We start from the raw sequence: 19716 nt of genomic DNA on the forward strand, positions 1-19716 counted from the left end.
AAAGAAAGTAAGCAGTACATAGAAATGCATTTGTTTATGAATGATTATGCATACACATTCCAGCCTTATTTCATAAGATTTCTAGAAGGAGACAACAATTTAATAATGTTTTAATTAGATTACTAAATGGATGGTATTTATTCTTTCATAGTATTGCATGACTATGATTGTGGAATAACCAGAGAAAAATGATTTAGGGAAGATGGTGCCGGGAAGCCTGTTTATGTTCAGAGGGGCTTGTGGGCTGGGTTGTCTCTGATGTGTTGGTGTTGATTTAAGGAGCAGATTACTATCCAAGAAGTACAGATTATAACAAATGGATTGCTTAACACATACTATTTGGCTGGAATTTGTTCAGAAATTTGAAGAGCCTGGATTTTTTTTCAGAGAATTCTTTGCTTTCTGTATGTTTGTTTATGAAAACAAAACATAATAAAATTTTGGTTTAAAGCTGGCAAATATGTGAGTATTATGAAAAGTCACTAGATGGCAATATTACCTCACCAAATGTGTAGAAACTTCAAAAATTGCATTATGTTCACTTTGCTTCTCCATGAGTTAAAAATTCAAGCAGCAGGTAGAGAGTGATAATTGCACCTTATAGTAGGCACCAGTCCTCTCCAGTCTGATGCTTTCCACATATTGGGATCAGACATCCCAGAATTCAGACTAGCGTGAGCAAAAGTCATGCAATAGGAATTCTTGGACTTGTAATTCCAGCGTATCTAGAGGCCATCAGAGGGAGGAAAGCTGGTCTATACATATGTAAATGCTATCATTGTCTTAAGTAAAAAGGGAATCCCTCTTCCGGATCATGTAGATAGAGCTGTGCCATCTGTGCATATGCACCTTCTGTATATAAAGACCCAATGAAGATGCAGAGATCGGGATGGCAGCTGTGAACCTGTTCATCTTTCATAGATCATTAAGAAAGATTTCAGACTATGTAAAAAAGCCAAATGACTTCAATCATTTTATAGCTGCATCTCGAGGAGGAGGAGGAGGAGGAGGAGGAGGAGGAGGAGGAGGAGGAATCTGGGTAAGTGTGCCTTCTATTCCTGATGAAATACTATTCTTTGAAGACCATGCCAGCTTCCACAAGCCAAAAAAGGAAGACTTACTATTTTTCAGCTTCCAGTTGATTAGCCTCCCTAGAATCTAGTTATAAGCATCCTCTTGGCCCATTATTCAAGAGAAGAGGTCTCATACATAAGAGAAGTGGCCCTGGCTCTGATCTTCTGTGGCCAAGTTAGTTGTACATCCAACATCCACATGTTGAGTACATGTGTAACAGGTAAAGAGGACACTTTCCTTTTGAACAAATTCAACTGTTTCCTTCCCAGTGACTTCAGTGGGAGAGCTGAGTCTACATGTCTCCAAATTTTCCAAGAAAAAGAAATGGTGCTTAGACATCTTTAGCTTTGGCTGGACTTTATCTTAAATCTGTGATGGTTCCAAGCACCACAGACAAATGCCATTTCTTAGCAAGCAGAAATGGCTGAGATGATGATGATGATGGTGATGATGATGATGATGATGATGATGATGATGATGATGATGATGATGATGATGATTGGTCACCCAGCCAGATGTTTAGACTGGATTTGGCATTTTTATCCACCTATCAAATCCTTCCCAAGGACCTGAGATAGGCAGATGTTGCTTGATATTATTATTGTTGTTATTATTATTATTGTAGCTTGTGTCTTTGTGCCTAAAAGTGCACAAGCATATATAAAATATAATTGTTCTGTTATACTGTACATCCCAATATTAGTCACAATCATTATTGACCTGGGTTTTTCTACCTCAGGATACTAAACACCTTTGACTTTGCTTGGAATGGTTGATCAACAAAGCTGTCACAATGATGGATTTTTCCTGAATTATTGCTTAATTAGCTTAGCTGAAGGTATAAATCAAGTGCAGTGCCAATTGCTTTATTCCACACACTGACGCCCATGCTCAGCCTGGCTGTAATGAATTATTAGCTCCTGCCACAGAGTAACTACGATATACAATATCAAGCTCATAATAGGAAAAAAGAAGCCCAAATGCATATATAAAGTCCAAAAAATGGGACAGCTTTACTGTGGATGTAACAATCTGGGCTATACTGCCGATTTCAGTGAGAGTATGTGGCTTCCAAATGCGTAGGACGTGGGCTTTCGGGCAAGTGACTGAACTCAGATCATGATCTGACATACATGTCACGAGAAAATATTTTGACTTTGGTAACAGCATGTCTTGACATATTTAGTCAGCATACATCACAGAAACAAGCTGCTATTGAAATTTATTCCAGGTCTCTATAATATTATATAATCCAAGTGAGCAAATACATACTTTATGGGGAATCTTAACAAACAAATTCTAATTTGATAGAGATAATGAAAGAAAATAATAATATTATGCAGATTCTTAATACTTAGTGACTGAGAGTTTAAGTTACCATTGCTTGGCTTGGAGTCTATTGGAAAGCAAGGTGATAAATTGGAAGAAACTCAGTTATTTATAGATCTTGGGGACTGGAAAGACCTTTTATCAATTCTGTGCTCTGGTGAGCAAGTAGAGAAGGGAAACTGCTCCATAAGATAATTTGGAACCTCCAAAGAGAAATAATCTCCAGGCAAATTGTCTCCCATCCTCCAGATTAGTCCTCCAGGATAGGATTGAGACTTTTGATACAAAGCAAATTAAAGCTTTGTGAAGCTCTGAATTTGGCCATTCAGTTGGCATGGGAAGGAATGACAATTTGGTTTAGATCTCAAACTGATAAATTTGGTTGAGAAAGGTGACATGGTTATTTTCTTATTAACTTAGCATCTTGATGGAATTCTTTTCATAGGTTATTTTGTCTACCAGTTTCTTGGAAGAAAAAAAATTGGTACTAGTCAGTAATGAATTGCGACATTTCTTAATCCAAAAATTAGGATTAAGAAATTCATCATGACCCCTAAAAAGCCAAGGTGAGGATAGATGGATGGATGGATGGATGGATGGATGGATGGATGGATGGATGAGAGAGAGAGAGAGAGAGAGAGAGAGAGAATATATTTATAATTTGAAATGGGGAAATTTCTGAAATCTGGGCATTTACCAAATATCTGATTTAGTACATCTCTTCTGTTACAAATGTTTTGCTAACCTGTAAGTTAATTGAGTTCATAACAGACCTAAGGACAGATGGAAGCTATATACAAGACTGCTTCCACATATTATACTGAACTGTAGGTTTGGACAGCTTATAAAGGATTTAAGGAAAATGCCCAGCATACCGGGAATATCACACAGTCTGTCTTGGGTCCATTGGTGTGGTAGAGAACATTGTCAAATTACAGGTGTTAAAGAAACCTCTCATACCAACCAATTAACATTTGCATGTGGAACAGGGAACAGGTGCCACATTCATCTCAGGAACATAAAGGCCTCAGGAACAGTTCTGATTAGACCAGCAATTCTCACATATTTTATTTATTTGTTTAAGCAATTTATAAGGCTGCCCAACTCACTCACGGTGACTCCGGGTGGCTTACAGAAATAAAACCCCCAAATACATATATACTAATGTACCTTATAGCAGTAGGGCATTGTCAAGTGTGAGAAAGGAGAAGAAGGAAAACAAGGGTATGATTGGATAGAATACAGTCCAAGAGTTGGGAAAGGTCATTTAGTTCAACCTTTTGGTTAGGACTATTTTTGACATTCAAGAGTCATAAACAAATCTATCTTGCTTCAATTTGAAATCAACTGTCCCCCCCCCCCCCCAAAATCAGAAAGTAGGAAAGTTTATTTCTGAAATCTGGAATCCAGGAATGTTTGAATATCTTTTCTAGCCCTGTCTAAACTCCAGTATCCAGATTAATACTCTCTTTTCTTCCCAGTTACCTAGAGATAGCCCAAATGCTACTGAAGACCTCAATTTCTCATGGGCACCTGAACAATATTACCAGTGGTATTCTAGATCTCAGGGAGTCTGTGAAACTTAGTGCTACAGGAACCAAGCTTGAAGTGGATGTCAACCATTCTAGAAATCAAATGCCCAGAATCTTCAGCATCTGAAGTAGATGCTGGGCCTCCAAAACTGTACAAATGATTGAAATGTGTAATCTTTGTTCTCTGTGGAGTGGTGATGTAGGAAGTCTCTTATTATTAGCAACAAGCTATAGAAATTTCTCTCTCCCCCACCCATTCCTTTTAAAACTTGTTATGGCTATTGGGGGAGGGGGCAGTTTCTATTTCCATTTCAAATTGTGGCTAAAAAAGTGGAGGAGAATTCATTTGAGTATTAAGATCTCAGTGTACATCTCAGCATCTGTAATATTCCAAACATTCAGGGGAGAGAGAGAGAGAGGAATGTGTGGTCTCCAGCAACACCACCTGCCTGTGGTCATAAGGAAAGCAGGAGTGAAAACAGGGTGCTATGATGGGACTCTGCTGCTCTAGCTGGTGAACTGGTTACGAGCTAGACTGTATTCTGTCAGAATCTGACTCAGCTTGTAATAAGTCCAGTCTTTTATTTTAGAACTCTTCTCTTCCCCTTCTCCTCTTTCTGAATTTTAGTGACATTACAACTTAGGTCATGCCCACTTTAACTTTGATGCCTTGGACAAACAGAACAGGGGGACAGGCAGGATAACTTTTCGACATCATTTATTTGTCTTTTCAGGTTTGTTTGAAACATGTGGGGATTCAGATTCCATCTGTTTCTGCAGCAGCAAAAAGGCAGCAGGACAGGTGTAAACACAGCCTAATAATCATGGACAGGGACCTCTGAAACTTAATAACAAAAATGTCAGGACCAGGTAAGGCACTGTGTCAATCTGTAGCTCCCTGCTGTAATGAAATTTTAATGCAGTGCTACAGAATTTCCTGTTTGTTTGCTTTTAAAGTGAGCTGGCTATGGATTATTGAGTTCTGATTATGCAGGTCGTATGTGGAACTGCCTTCTGTAGTGATTAGCTAATATGCAATGGGGTAGGTTCAAAATATTTTTAAAAACTACACATGCTGTATGTTTTAAAGATATCTCTCACTCTCTTTTACACATACAAATTGTTAAATTATACATGCAGGGTATCTATATCAGGGACTGGCAGACTTTGGGGATGTATTTTGTATTTATACTGATCCTCAAGTTGCATTTCTAAAGCCAGGTGCAAAATACATACTGTAGTGTTTTATTAGATACAAGGGTGCTTAGTTTAAACACCTTCTGAGCCAAGGCTTTAATGTTCAGCACCAGAACCAAATTGATTTTTAACTCCTTGCACTCAATAGCCTGCCGTTACCCCAGATTTCTGGATTTTATCAGCCCAATTTAGATGGGCAGCTTTGCTTCAAAGGGGCTCATCTCACTGCCATTCCTGGGCTTCACCTTTACAAACCTGAGGCAGAAGGGGAAGACTGGTCAGGGTGCACTGAACCTTTTTGAAGGGAGTATTTGGGGGGGGGGGTCTCAGCATTATTCTCCACTGACACCCACTGAACACTGTACATTCTCCAAACAGAAATGGGGATTTTCTCTTCCTCTGATGTCTGTTCTAGTTTTGGACTGATCCTTCTAGGAAGATGGTGAGATACACTGTGATCCAGAAATTAGCCCTACACTCTCTCTCACTGGACATGTTGTCTGTGATGAAATATTGGATCCTCAGAGTAAACACTCTTGGTCTGAAGATCTTGCACTTACAGTAAATTAGGCTCAGAGACTCAATGGCTGGGATTTGTGCTCATGACCCTTCAGGTTTCAATCAAAATGAAATCTCCTGCTTTGGCAAAAGGTGCCCTACTAACCATTTTTAGTAGGGCATGATGGCGTTTGTCTTATTTCCAGTCCCCTGCCCCCCATGAAAGCAGCCTAAAATTGTCCTAAGCTGTTTATGTTTTAAAATCACGTTTTCTATCTTCTTGTGACATGATTTGGCATATAAACAATCACAGTTTTAGTGATGAAGCAGTCATGGGGTTGGCACCTGCTGAGCTGCTATTGGCTGGCCTAGGCAATTGTGGGCATGTCCCTCCCATCTGGTCATTGGTGATCACCTCAGGCATCTTGCTTTCACAGAAGCACTTGCCTGTTTTAAGCCCAACTTGTGCTTCATGAAGCACAATTCAGATGTTACATGGGCTGCTTATATGAACTAGTACACAAGTCTTCTAGAAGACTATTACACTATTATTGAACATGTGTGCAATGCTCTTCAAAAGATTGGCTGGCCTGTCTGTAAAAAAAAAGGGGGGGTGGAACTGTCAGGTGATTTAAACAGGGAAAGAGATGAATTGTTGGTTCTGACCTAATTAGTATTTGGTGCTGCTACTGCTCACAAAAGGTTTTGCATGCTGTGCTTTCTTCTGTTTTTATTATTTTGTGAGGGAAGTGGTGCCACTGCCTCCTGTAACACCATTATGTGTACTCCTAGGTTAATTCCAGGTGCTGCCATTTGCTGCCAGCACTGCCATTCCCTTAACATCTCTATCAGTTTGGGATACTTGAGAGCTAGGGTGAAACTGGAAGGGTTCCCTTTCTAGCCCATGTTGCAAGAAGGCTCATACATTTGTCTACCAGTTTTCTGAAAGTCTGATAAATCTCTATCTAAAAAAAAATGGTTAACTAGTCAGGATGGTAGAGGATGGACTATTTTATGCTACACTCCCCCTCTGCTCCACAAGCTATTAGCTGGGCTAATTTTAGACACAAATCTACTGATCTGCCAGAAGACCAGTAGACATGTGTTCAGAAATGTGTTCAGGCCAAGTAACAGGTTACCATCTGACAATATGTCATCTGGGCAACTTGAATGGGGCTGAAGTTCTTGCCCAAGGCTCTTTAAACACTCTTTCAGGGGAGTGATTAGTGTCTTTTCTCCCACAGGCTGATGACACAGGGTAGGCAGGGAAAACAAGGCTGGGGGATCTACCAATTAATAAAGCTTCAAGGACTTGACCTTATTACTGAGGCACATTAGAGCTCAGTCATCAGGATAATGCAAATTATGCCAGCATATTTTTCTCTGGACTCAAGCACTAGAGAAATTCTTATTAATGATAAGCCCTAAGTGCTGGAAACTGGGCTTAATATATTTTCTGCCTTGTGCTACTTTCCCTTGTTCACCTTGCTCACACCTGGAATGCAAGTGAAAATCACAGTCATTGCACCAAATTGCATGAAACTCATATTTCCTCATCCCAATGTTTTTTCAGTCACTTGTATGCCTTCCAGTAGTGGTACCCGGAAGTAGTGTGAAATGACTAGGTGGAATGACTCCCATTCCTAGCTTGGGGAAAAGTCTACAAAATAGGGAAGACAACAAAGATGGTTTCTGCCCATTCCACTAGATCCAACACAAGGCGCATGCTCCAGGTCCCTTCAGTGAAGCACCTGGTGAAACCTAGCAAGCATGCCTTCTCTGCCGTGGCACAAGCCTTATGGAACAGCCTCTTCCTGAGATTTGGATAGCCCCAACCCTGTGGTCTTCTATAAGTGTGTAAAGATCTGGATTTCCCCTAAGGCATTGGTGCTAGGATGTTAATGGCAGGTGTGTGGGGGAAATGTTGGTAAAGTGTTTCTATAATGGCTTTGGCTTGGTTCTTTTAAGTTATAGGGTATAATGTGTCATTTTTTCTTTGCTGCCCATTGGTAAATAAACAGCTATGTAAATCTGTCAATTAATTAAATAAGGAAATCAATAATTCTGTTCCTCACACTATGTCAATAATATTTATGCAAATAAATGCTTTTCTCAGAAAAAGTGGATTCAATGATTTCAGGGAGTCTTCTCAAAATGTATTTAGGACTGGCTCCAACCCATTCTGTTCAACTTCTATTTTCAGCTAGGGCACAAATTGCATTGCCAATGAAGCATCTGAAAGCATATTTAGAACACTTCCCTCCAAAAGTTTATTTGTGATTCACATTTTTAAATGATAGTGCTGACATTTCAAACAGACACACAAATTGGATAGAGTACAAAGTGAAATCTAAACTTGAAACCACATTTTCAAAGAGTTATTTCTTGAAAAGCAAATGTCAGGGAGGTGTCTCCATTATTCTGTTGTGGCAAACAACAACAGAACAAAATGCACCAAATTCCTTCCCAGCCCCCTCATGTCTCCTTAAAGATTAATAAAACTATTATGGTATAAGTTTTCATGTACTACTATAATTCATGAAACAAGTACCATAATAAACTGTTCAACTTTAAGATGCTACAAGCAAAGGCTCAGAGAAAGGTGAACATTTGTTTATACCATATGTGTACATTAGAAACATTTTTTCATACTTCATAAAACTGATCATTTCTATGAGCCGAATTTGGGGTTTTGTACCATCTTAATGTCAGTGCCACTTGACAGTGATACATTTGATCTACTTATCTAATATTTACCCATTACATATTTATCCATGCTTTCAACACATTTATATGATTCCATTTCTTCTTCTCCTTCTCCTTCTTCTCCTTCTTCTCCTTCTCCTTCTCCTTCTTCTTCTCTTTCTTCTCCTTCTCCTTCTCCTTCTCCTTCTCCTTCTCCTTCTCCTTCTCCTTCTCCTTCTCCTTCTCCTTCTCCTTCCTCTTATACTCAGGGCCTAAATCACTCCATGAGTTACATGGTTGAATACAGATTTGAACCCTCCATGTCCTAACCCAAGATAGTCAGTCTGATACTATTCTAATTGTTGAGTTATACCTGGATAATGGTTTTGGGAGTCACAAGGCAAGTTACTATCTTCTGTCCTAATCCATATACTTGTGAGTTCTGCCACTTGATCTGCATCTTAGAGAGGTTGCAGTGATTATAGAAAAACAAAATGCAAATTCCCCGTGGAAATTCGTCATCCTAAAAGAGTGACAGCAGCTCAGATACTTTGTTTAAAGCAAATTATGGACATTTTACTATGCCATTTTTCTATACATCCAGGTATTTCAAATATCCAAATAATGATTAATAATTTAGCTGCCAACAATAAAAAACAGCGTAATAGGTTTCATACCATTTCATTTCTTTTCTCCCAGTCAAATATATGTAATAGTCCTAGGTTTGGTAAAAATATAATTGTTTAGTTAAAACATTCAATTCATTAAAAACTTGTTTTCCAAAAACCTAATACTTTTTCACATATCCTCAAAAGGTGAAAGAATATTTATAACCCTTCCAATCTTTTGCTGGATGATTATGGGATATATGTGCTATTATTAATGGAGATTAATGCTATGCATCTATGCAAAATCTTCAGATATAATTCCTACCTATTAATTTCTCAAAATTTGTTAATTGGTGATTTGTAAATTCCCTGCCTACTATGTGAAAATGATTTGATTTGAATCCATAAAAAACATAGTGTTTTATATCCTAACTGCTGTTCTGTTTCTTCTTTATTACGAGGTAGGGGATTCTTATAAAAATTTCTTAGCTGTATAACCCCTTTCTACATTTTTATTTGCCCATTTCTGTACTGATTGCAAAAGCTCAAGAGTGTTAAAGGGATATATGCTATATAAGTGCTGTATATCTCCTCCTCCAGATCCAGACCATAACTTTTGTAAATTCTTTTTTTTAATTTTATTTTACTTACCTTAGATAGATTTTTAAAGAAAATAATTGGCTTAGATATTTATTCAAATTTTGTAAATTTTCATGTTCCACCTGCTGTTTTGGCTAGTCTTCCAGGATGAATGGGATGGTATGTCCTAGTTGTGCAGCCTGATTTTAGACATGAAACAACCCCCCTCTCTCTCCAATCTTCTCATTGTCCGAGATGTATAGAGAATGCTTCTACTGATTTTTGGACATCCTTGTTTAGCACTTTCAATACTAAAATTCCTTTCACTCATAATTATTCTTATCTGTGCCATTGAGGGTTTATAAATCTGGTCTGCCATGTCTGGTTTTTTGTTTTGCTTTGTTTTGTTTTGGTTTTTTGCCAAATTTAAATTTTTATAACATGCTTTTCATAAATAATCCTTCCACACAATCAAAGGCTTTCAATATATCTAATGAACATATTGATGAGGGGAGTAAATTGCTGTTACAAGTGTTTGATATTTACTAATTTTCTAATAGGGCTATCTATAATTATCTTTGGAATAAATTCATGCTGGTCTGTATATATTATTTTATTTATACTTAATTTAAGAGGATGGGCTAGATTTAGTAGACAGTTTATAATCAATATTAAGTAGTATTAAACACATAATCTTGACTTACAATTACAGAATGGAGCAAAATATGCCAACTTTGGACATATTGAAGGATATTTTTTGAACAATAGACTCAGTTCATTTTAGTTTTACTAGCATCAACAGGAACATCTGCCTCTATAGAGAGACTGTGTCTAAGAGATGTCATGGAACAAGTTCTACCTGAGAAGATTGAAACTGATCTGAAAGTGGATTTAAAAATGACAGACTACAAGAATGATATGGGGGGGGAAATGCTACACTGGACATACAAAAGAAACCAGCTGATGTCTTAATAATTAAAAGGTATATACAAGCAATAAACCAAGAGAGTGGCCTGGATAATTTTCCTATATTGGATTTACAAAAGAGTCTCGTTAAAGTTTTGAAGAATCTCATGAGGAGGGACAATGAAAAAATGAAAAGAAATCAAGTTCTCAGACATTATTAATATTTAATGGACTAAATATTAAGATCATTAGAAGTAAAAGGAAGGAATATATAGGTGGTTTATTTGATCAAGGTTAAAATAGATATGTTGTTATCTCTGGTAACCCTTAATGGACTTTTGCTGACATCAGGACTGAAATGACGAGGCTTTATGCATTTATTTATAGATAAGAGATGGGATATGGGGATATCATTTGTTGTATTTTAAGAGAAGGTGATAAGTTACTAAAATTGTTTATACTTGTGATGGTGGGAAGTCACTTCTTTACATATTTCTTTTCTTTTTCTTTACTATATTCTTTTGTTTCTTTTCTCTTTCTCTTTTTTCCTTTTTCCTTTATTTTCTGCACCTTCTACTCTTTCTTTTTATTCTTCTATTTTTTCTGCAGTTTGTATTAGGTTTTTACTGCTGTAATTATAATCCTTAATAAAATTACTACAAAACAAAACACAAAATGCAATGTTATTGTTTATTATTTATTAAATTATTGCTAATAATAATAATAGCTCTTTTCTGGTTCCAGAGGTCACAGGGGAATCCACTGCTTGAACAAAAAATATTGGGCAGACACAGCATATTTGAAGGTATTGAAGATGTATTATGGATACCTTCCCTCTGCTGGATTTCTTTTTCAAGCTCCGTGAAACAAAATATGATGATGATGATGATGATGATGATGATGATGATGATGATGATGAATGGAAAATGTCAAAAGTGATTGAATCTAAAAACTCTGCATTTTTGCCATTGCAAATTTCAAGGATTCTAGAGAAAGAGGACCTAACAGCAGGTGACTAGGTAAATAAAATAAAAATACAGTCAAATACAATGAATAAAGAAATGATTTTAAATCTGAGACACTATTGGATATGCAAAACATTTTACTGCTACAATAATTGGCATAGCTTAGTTAGGTGTGTTTTCTTTTTGGTAGCCTATCAACAAATATCTACTTGCATGGATAATATAGATTTTAACTTATGTATATATAGTGTACTATATAACATCAAAATAATAACTTGTTTTAAATATTATCATCACAGAGCTCTAAAAATTTTTTGATTGCATTTTATATTAGTCTGTTCCAAAATTGCATGTATTCTACATAGCAAATCAGGAGATAGCCTGAGAAAATCAGTAATAAAATTGATTGATTGGTTATATTGAAAAATAAAATAAAATAAAAGGTAAAAGCATATGCTGTCATTCATATTGAATGCCTTATATTTTATTGGATATATAATTTTAAAATTATCAAAATTTGTAGATATGTTATCAATAATTTCAACAGAAAACAAAGATGAATAAAACATGCATATTATGTAAATCATGATAAATACAGTAAGAATTCCCAGTCTAAGAAATATAATCTTTTTCCTAAGATGTAAGCACCATCATAATAAAATAACCACTTATAGTGAAGCAGAAATCATTTGCAGCACAAAACTGTTGATTAAGAAAAAAAAAACTTCACAAAGATTTTTTTTTTCAATCAAAAATAACTTCATGAAGATGTAGGAGAATTTCCACTTAGAACAAGAATCAATCACACTTTTATCAAAGTTATTTGAATTTATGTAGCATGAACCTATGCAAACTCTTTTGGAAAGTCACATTATGATTAAGAGTGCAAAGTTCTTAAGTCTGTAAAGGATTGCAGCCTGAGTCTAGGAACACTTTTAAATTAATTTTGTATTTGTATTGATTTATCAAATATATGCTTTGCATTTTGGTCTATGATAAGGCCACCTAAGATTAATGCAGTTTTGATAAACCATTAAGTCTAAGGAAACAAAGTATTGAAACACAATCAAACCAGGAAAAGATTAGGAATGCAAAAGTATTGGTTAAACTGGGAATAATGGGAGTTTAGTTCAACAAACCTGAATGGTTCTAGCTGGTTCCATATTTGCCTGGGAGAATGCTCCACCAGATTCAGTTAGATTTAATTTTAAGTTAAATATGTATTGCATTGAACAATTTTTGATTAACCTTAGTCTGGATTATTTTTAAGTAAGAAGTCATCTCAAGACCCCCTTCATGGATCACTGCCTTGTCGTGGCGAAGGGGCTTGCGTAACTCAGTGAAGCCATGAGCTATACCGTGCAGGGCCACCCAAGACGGACAGGTCATGACAGAGAGTTCTGACAAAATGTGGTCCACTGGAGAAGGAAATGGCAACCCACTCCAGTATCCTTGCCAAGAAAACCCCATGGACAATGTTAAAAGGCTAAAAGATATGATGCCGGAAGATGAGCCCCTCAGGTCGGAAGGTGTCCAATATGCTACTGGGGAAGAGCGGAGGGCATTTCCAAGTAGCTCCAGAAAGAGTGAAGCGGCTGGGCCAAAGCCGAAAGGACGTTCAGCTGTGGATGTATCTGGAAGCGAAAAGAAGGTCCGATGCTGTAAAGAACAATATTGTATAGGTACCTGGAATGTAAGATCTATGAACCAAGGCAAGCTGGATGTGGTCAAACATGAGATGACAAGATTGAACGTCGACATCTTGGGAATCAGCGAACTGAAATGGACGGGAATGGGTGAATTTAATTCGGGTGACCATTATATCTACTACTGTGGGCAAGAAACCCTTAGAAGAAATGGAGTTGCACTCATAGTGAATAAGAGAGTGGGAAAGGCAGTAATGGGGTACAACCTCAAAAACGACAGAATGATCTCAGTGCGTATCCAAGGCAAACCATTCAATATCACAGTCATCCAAGTCTATGCCCCAACCACTGATGCTGAAGAAGCTGACGTTGACCGCTTCTATGAAGACCTACAACACCTTCTAGAACTAGCACCAAAAAAAGATGTCCTTTTCATCATAGGGGATTGGAATGCTAAAGTAGGAAGTCAAGGAGTAATCGGAATAACAGGCAAATTTGGCCTTGGAGTACAAAATGAAGCAGGGCAAAGGCTAATAGAGTTCTGTCAAGAGAACAAGCTAGTCATAGCAAACACTCTTTTCCAACAACACAAGAGACGACTCTACACATGGACATCACCAGATGGTCAATACTGAAACCAGATTGATTACATACTTTGCAGTCAAAGATGGAGAAGCTCTATACAGACAGCAAAAACAAGACCAGGAGCTGACTGTGGCTCAGATCATGAGCTTCTTACTGCAAAATTTAGGCTTAAATTGAAGAATGTAGGGAAAAGCACTAGACCACTCAGGTATGACTTAGATCATATTCCTTGTGAGTACACAGTGAAGGTGATGAATAGATTTAGAGGATTAGATTTGGTAGACAGAGTGCCTGAAGAACTATGGACGGAGGTCCGTAACATTGTACAGGAGGCAGCAACTAAAACCATCCCAAAGAAAAAGAAATGCAAGAAAGCAAAATGGCTGTCTGATGAGGCTTTACAAATAGCTGTGGAAAGAAGGAATGCGAAAAGCAAGGGTGAAAGGGAAAGATATAAGCAACTGAATGCAGATTTCCAGAGAATAGCCAGGAGAGATAAGAAGGCCTTCTTAAATGAACAATGCAAAGAAATTGAGGAAAACAATAGAATGGGGAAGACTAGAGATCTCTTCAAGAAAATTGGAGATATGAAAGGAACGTTTAGTGCAAAGATGGGCATGATAAAGGACAAAAAAGGCAGGGACCTAACAGAAGCAGAAGAGATTAAGAAGAGGTGGCAAGAATACACAGAAGAACTATACAAGAAAGATCTTAATGTCCCTGATGTCCACGCTGGTGTGATCACTGACCTTGAGCCAGACATCCTAGAGAGTGAAGTCAAGTGGGCCTTAGGAAGCATTGCTAACAACAAAGCTAGTGGAGATGACAGGATTCCAGCTGAGTTATTTAAAATACTAAAAGATGATGGTGTTAAAGTGCTGCACTCAATATGCCAGCAAGTTTGGAAAACGCAACAGTGGCCACGGGATTGGAAAAGGTCAGTTTACGTTCCAATTCCAAAGAAGGGCAACGCCAAAGAATGCTCAAACTATCGCACAATTGCACTCATTTCACATGCTAGCAAGGTTATGCTCAAAATCCTACAAGCTAGGCTTCAGCAATATATGAACCGAGAACTACCGGATATACAAGCTGGGTTTCGAAGAGGCAGAGGAACTAGAGATCAAATCGCCAACATTCGCTGGATCATGGAGAAAGCACGAGAGTTCCAGAAAAATATCTACTTCTGCTTCATTGACTATGCAAAAGCCTTTGATTGTGTGGATCACAACAAACTGTGGCAAGTTCTTAAAGAGATGGGAGTACCAGACCACCTTACCTGTCTCCTGAGAAATCTGTATGCGGGCCAAGAAGCAACAGTTAGAACCGGTCATGGAACAACCGATTGGTTCAAAATAGGGAAAGGTGTACGACAAGGCTGTATACTGTCACCCTGCTTATTTAACCTATATGCAGAGTACATCATGAGAAATGCCAGGCTGGAAGAATCACAAGCCGGAATTAAGATTGCAGGGAGAATCATCAACAACCTCAGATATGCGGACGATACCACCCTAATGGCAGAAAGTGAAGAAGAACTAAAGAGCCTCTTGATGAGGGTGAAAGAGGAGAGTGCAAAAGCTGGCTTGAAACTCAACATTAAAAAAACTAAGATCATGGCATCTGGACCCATCAATTCCTGGCAAATAGAAGGGGTAGAAATGGAAGCAGTAACAGACTTCATTTATTTGGGCTCCAAGATCACCGCAGACGGAGACTGCAGCCATGAAATTAAAAGACGCTTGCTCCTTGGGAGGAAAGCTATGGCAAGCCTAGATAGCATATTAAAAAGCAGAGATGTCACCTTGCCGACAAAGATCCGCATAGTCAAAGCTATGGTTTTTCCAGTAGTAATGTATGGCTGTGAGAGCTGGACCATAAAAAAGGCCGAGCGCCGAAGAATTGATGCCTTTGAACTGTGGTGCTGGAGAAGACTCTTAAGAGTCCCCTGGACTGCTAGGAGGTCAAACCAGTCAATCTTAAAGGAAATCAACCCTGATTGCTCATTGGAAGGATCGATAATGAAGCTCAAGCTCAGATATTTTGGCCACCTAATGCAAAGAGAGATCTCTTTGGAGAAGACCCTGATGCTGGGAAAGATTGAAGGCAAAAGGAGAAGAGGACGGCAGAGGATGAGATGGTTAGATAGCATCACTGAAGCAATGAGCATGAAACTGAGCAAACTCAGGGAGGCAGTGAAGGACAGGAAGGCCTGGCGCAATATGGTTCATGAGGTCACGAAGAGTCGGACACGACTTAACGACTAAACAACATCTCAAGACATTTATATGGAAGTAAACATCTGTTCTGCACATTTCCACGATTATCTTCTGTGGATATCATTCTTTGCATGTTTTTTATTCTCCTGATTATGGCTAGATTGCTTGAAGCCCTTGACTGTTTCTATTTCACCTCCAATTAAATAGGTCTTCTCAATCAGCAACTTTATTCTGAAACTCTGAGAAGTGAGCAACCTAGAAAAGGGGATGATAATTAAATCCAAACTCTTTTTACTTGCATTATTTGATTAAATGCATCAGTGATCAAAAGTATACATAGTATTTCAGGATAAAAATCCAGTTCTGTCATACATGCAGAAGCCTTGCTTTTCTATATTTTTAAACAAAAGAAATTTTAGGATTATAATTTGCCTACAAGCAAGAAATAGTTCTAGGAATATTTTGCAAATTCTTACCAGTATTTAGAAAGATGAATCATCAGATTAGCAATACATGATCATTGTCAACCACTAAAACAAAAGGGGGATACAAAGAAAAAAGGCAGCAATGTTAACATATTCATTAAGAATTTGTAAAATACATGTAGCCAATAAAGCAGCAAGAACATACAATCCTATTTTCATTGTGGAGCTGGAATTATTTATTTCATGGAATGTTGGTAGAAATGACTTCCTTCAGATCTGCTAACTCTGACAATGTTCACATTTTTCTATCTTATTTTGGTGCTTTGATGTTCCCCTGGCAAGACATTCATCTGCTTTCTTCTATTATATGTACCTTCTATTATTATATATGACTCTAATCCCAAATGCCTGAGGCAGTGTATATGTTTCTTCAAATAAGGGGTATAAAGAATTAAATGTAAAATAATCATCAAGGATTATCACGGGGATTTGGAACATTTGGGGGCTGGTCAAGACATGGCCATGAACAACTACCATGGGAAGGATCCTACTTCATAAAAGGATGATATGATGCACTCAGCCAGGCACATAATCCAATTTTTACTGAAGGCTGAACTGCTGCATTCAAGGTATGCAATGTGGCTTGTGTCAGGTTCGGTCAGCACGAGGCTTCAGGGAAGCACGGGGTTGCAGGGAAGCTCGCAACCAGACCACGCGGAATCCACCGGCGGTAGCTAGCGGGGAAAAGAGGAACCGAAAGCACCGCTAATTAACGAGCCACCTGCGGCCAGCTAAACAGGAAAACCGCAGCGGAAGCTTTTAACTATGAACTGATAACGGCGCGAGCAAGCAAGGAACGGGGCCGCAGGGCAGCGAAACAAGATCGCAACGCAGCACAGAACCCGCGGGTCTGCACGTAGCAGGGAGGGACCAACCCAGCCGGAGGGGGACTGGCAATCAAGGACAATGGACTCTGACCGACCCTGCCATCATGAACGATCAGGGGGGACATTGGGGGGCCTAATAGCCCACAGCCGCAACGCGATCACGAGGCAGGAAAAAGCGCGGGAAGGGGGGAATATAACAAGTGATGCAATTGTACCAAGCCAGTCCTGGCTTTGCTTGTGACTACTACGTTACGCATGAGTAAACCTTCTTTGTGAACCACACGTGTCACGAGAGTTTCTCTGTCGAACGGGGCAAATCTCACATAAAGCCAGGACTCACCGACAGCGCTACCCGGTACCACCGAGGAGCGTTTTCTTTCTCAATACAGGCATGACCAGCGATGAGGAATCCGTGGGTCAGCTGGAGCGCGAGGGATCCAGGCTCGCGGAAGGGCGGTCGGAGCCGCCCGGGAGCGACGGGGCAGCGGCCAGGGCCGGGCGCACTCCATCCGAGCGGTGGTCGATGGGCGTGAACCAAGGACCAGACGATTCAGGCGTTACGATGACCCGGGGTTCGGGGTTCCGGAACCGTGAGTGGAGCGAGAAATTCGCCCGACTAGAGGAGAGAGTCGAGCGACGCCTAGACGCCGTGGAGGCGATGCTCCAGACCCTACTACAGAGAGTGGGGCCACCGGCGGTGAACGAGGAGGCGAGCGACAGGGGGGGCGGTCCGACACCCCCGCCGGCACCACCCACGGCGCCCCGGTCGGAGGACCAACGGGCGGCAGACGCCTTGAGACTTCGAGGTATCACTGGGAAGTTCTCAGGGGACCCCGAACAGCTGCCGCACTTTCTGACGCACGTCAGGGGGTTCATGCAGAGGGGTGGTCACCTATTCGCTAGAGACGAGGACAGGGTATCCTACGTGGCCGAGCTGCTAGATGGCCAAGCAGCCAGCTGGGTGATCGGGCTGTACGATGCCAACGCGGCGGAACTACGGAGTTTCCCGGACTTCATGCAGGCGCTCCGGGACAGATTCGAGGACACATTGAGCGCCAAGCGGGCGGAGGACGACATCCTACAGTTCAGACAGCGGGGCAAATCGGTATCGGAATATGCCCTGGAGTTCCGGAGGTTGGCCGAGAAGCTCGCGGACTGGCCGGAGTCCCTGAAGGTGAAGTATTTTAAGAGGGGACTCAACCCAGAGATCCTGGAACGGGCACTGGGGCGGGACGACCCGTCCACAGTGAAGGATTGGATCTGGCTGGCCGGAACGGCGGAATCGGCGTGGCGGCAGATCCAACAGAGCACAAGACGACGGGACCAGACGAGGGACCGGCCGAGGGAGAGGACCCCCGAGGAGAGACGGAGCGGTCGACGGCAGTCCACCGGGAGGCGAGAGGCGACCAGAGCCCCGAATCTGTGCTTCCGATGCGGAGGCAGAGGCCACCGAGCGGCGCAGTGCCCGACGGAGCGGGAAGGCGCCCCACCACGGCCCGAAGTCAAAACCCCGCGTGCGAACGGGAAAAGGACCGGTGACCGACCGCGGAAGGGGGCAGTGGCGGCGGTGACCGAGAAAGGACGCGGGGGGTGGTCGACCCCGGAGACAGCATCCTCCGGAGAGGACTCGGAGCCGGCGGGAAACGAGGCGCGCTCGCACTGAACGGCGTCCCAGTGCGAGCAGGGAGTCGAGGCGCGCGGACCCAATAGGAGACGAGGACTGCCCACCGTTCCGGGTGAGGATACACGTCCGGAGGGTGAGATCCGGAGGGGAGGCGCAGCTACGGGCACTACTGGACTCGGGCTGCACCCACTGCTTGATGCACCCAGCGGTGGTCTCGGGGCTCGGGCTACAGCTGAGGCGCCTCTGGGAGCCCATTTCATTCAGCCAGTTAGATGGCACGCTGGCAGGGGGGGGGCCAGCTCAGTATTACACCGAGCCGGTCCAGATGACGATCGGGAGTCACCGGGAAGAACTGAGGTTCGTGGTGGTCCCGGTGGCCGACTACGCGGTGGTACTCGGCTTGGCGTGGCTGCGGCGGCGGAACCCACGAGTCGACTGGACGGCGGAGGCAGTGCGGTTCGGGGTCGACAGACCGGCGAGGGGCGAGAGCAGAGGGGACCGAGCCGTGGAGACGGAGGCAGCCGCAACCACCGGCGGACAAGCGGAGGGTCCGGGACACCGGGAGACGGGGCGAGAGCAGATGGGGCCCGAGACCCGGGCGGCAACAGCAGCAGCAGCAGCGCCGGGACCCCGGAGACCCGCCACGATCCCAAGGCGAGGGGAGGCAGCGGCGACTGGCGAGGCGACCGCAAAGCGAGGGGCCGGACCCGGGGAACCCCCGACGGGCGGCGGAATCCCGAGGCAGTATCGAGACCTGGCGGCAGCGTTCGGGGAGAAGGAGTCCGACCAGCTCCCACCACACCGGCCCAGTGATTGCGCCATCGAGCTAGAGCCAGGAGCGACCCTGCCTAAGCCGAAAATGTACTCCCTGTCGAGGAGGGAGATGGGGGCCCTGCGCGAGTTCATAGACAAGAACCTAGCGCGGGGATTCATCCAACCCGCGAAGTCACCATTAGC

General features: G+C 41.6%; 1 protein-coding gene across 4 annotated transcripts in view; it reads right to left on the reverse strand.

Moving 5' to 3' along the window:
• Positions 1-11092: 11092 nt before the first annotated feature.
• LOC103049048 (calpain-13-like) overlaps positions 11093-19716 on the reverse strand; it is a 100206-nt gene continuing 91582 nt past the window's right edge. For 2 of the 4 annotated variants that reach the window (XM_088145863.1, XM_088145845.1), the window contains 2 exons: positions 16300-16353; positions 11093-13007 (listed from right to left, as the gene is read on the reverse strand). In XM_088145863.1, coding sequence (XP_088001989.1) covers positions 16327-16353 — 27 coding nt within the window. In that variant the 3' untranslated portion in view covers positions 11093-13007; positions 16300-16326. Of the gene's footprint in view, positions 13008-15592; positions 16079-16299; positions 16354-19716 lie in introns of those variants that run through there. The other 2 variants (XM_088145852.1, XM_088145860.1) reach the window with 2 other exon arrangements.

The sequence above is a fragment of the Python bivittatus genome, unplaced genomic scaffold (assembly GCF_059951505.1).
Source record: "Python bivittatus isolate LINGU-HERP-01145 unplaced genomic scaffold, Pbiv_v1 ctg000020_np1212, whole genome shotgun sequence".
Lineage (NCBI taxonomy): Eukaryota > Metazoa > Chordata > Lepidosauria > Squamata > Pythonidae > Python > Python bivittatus.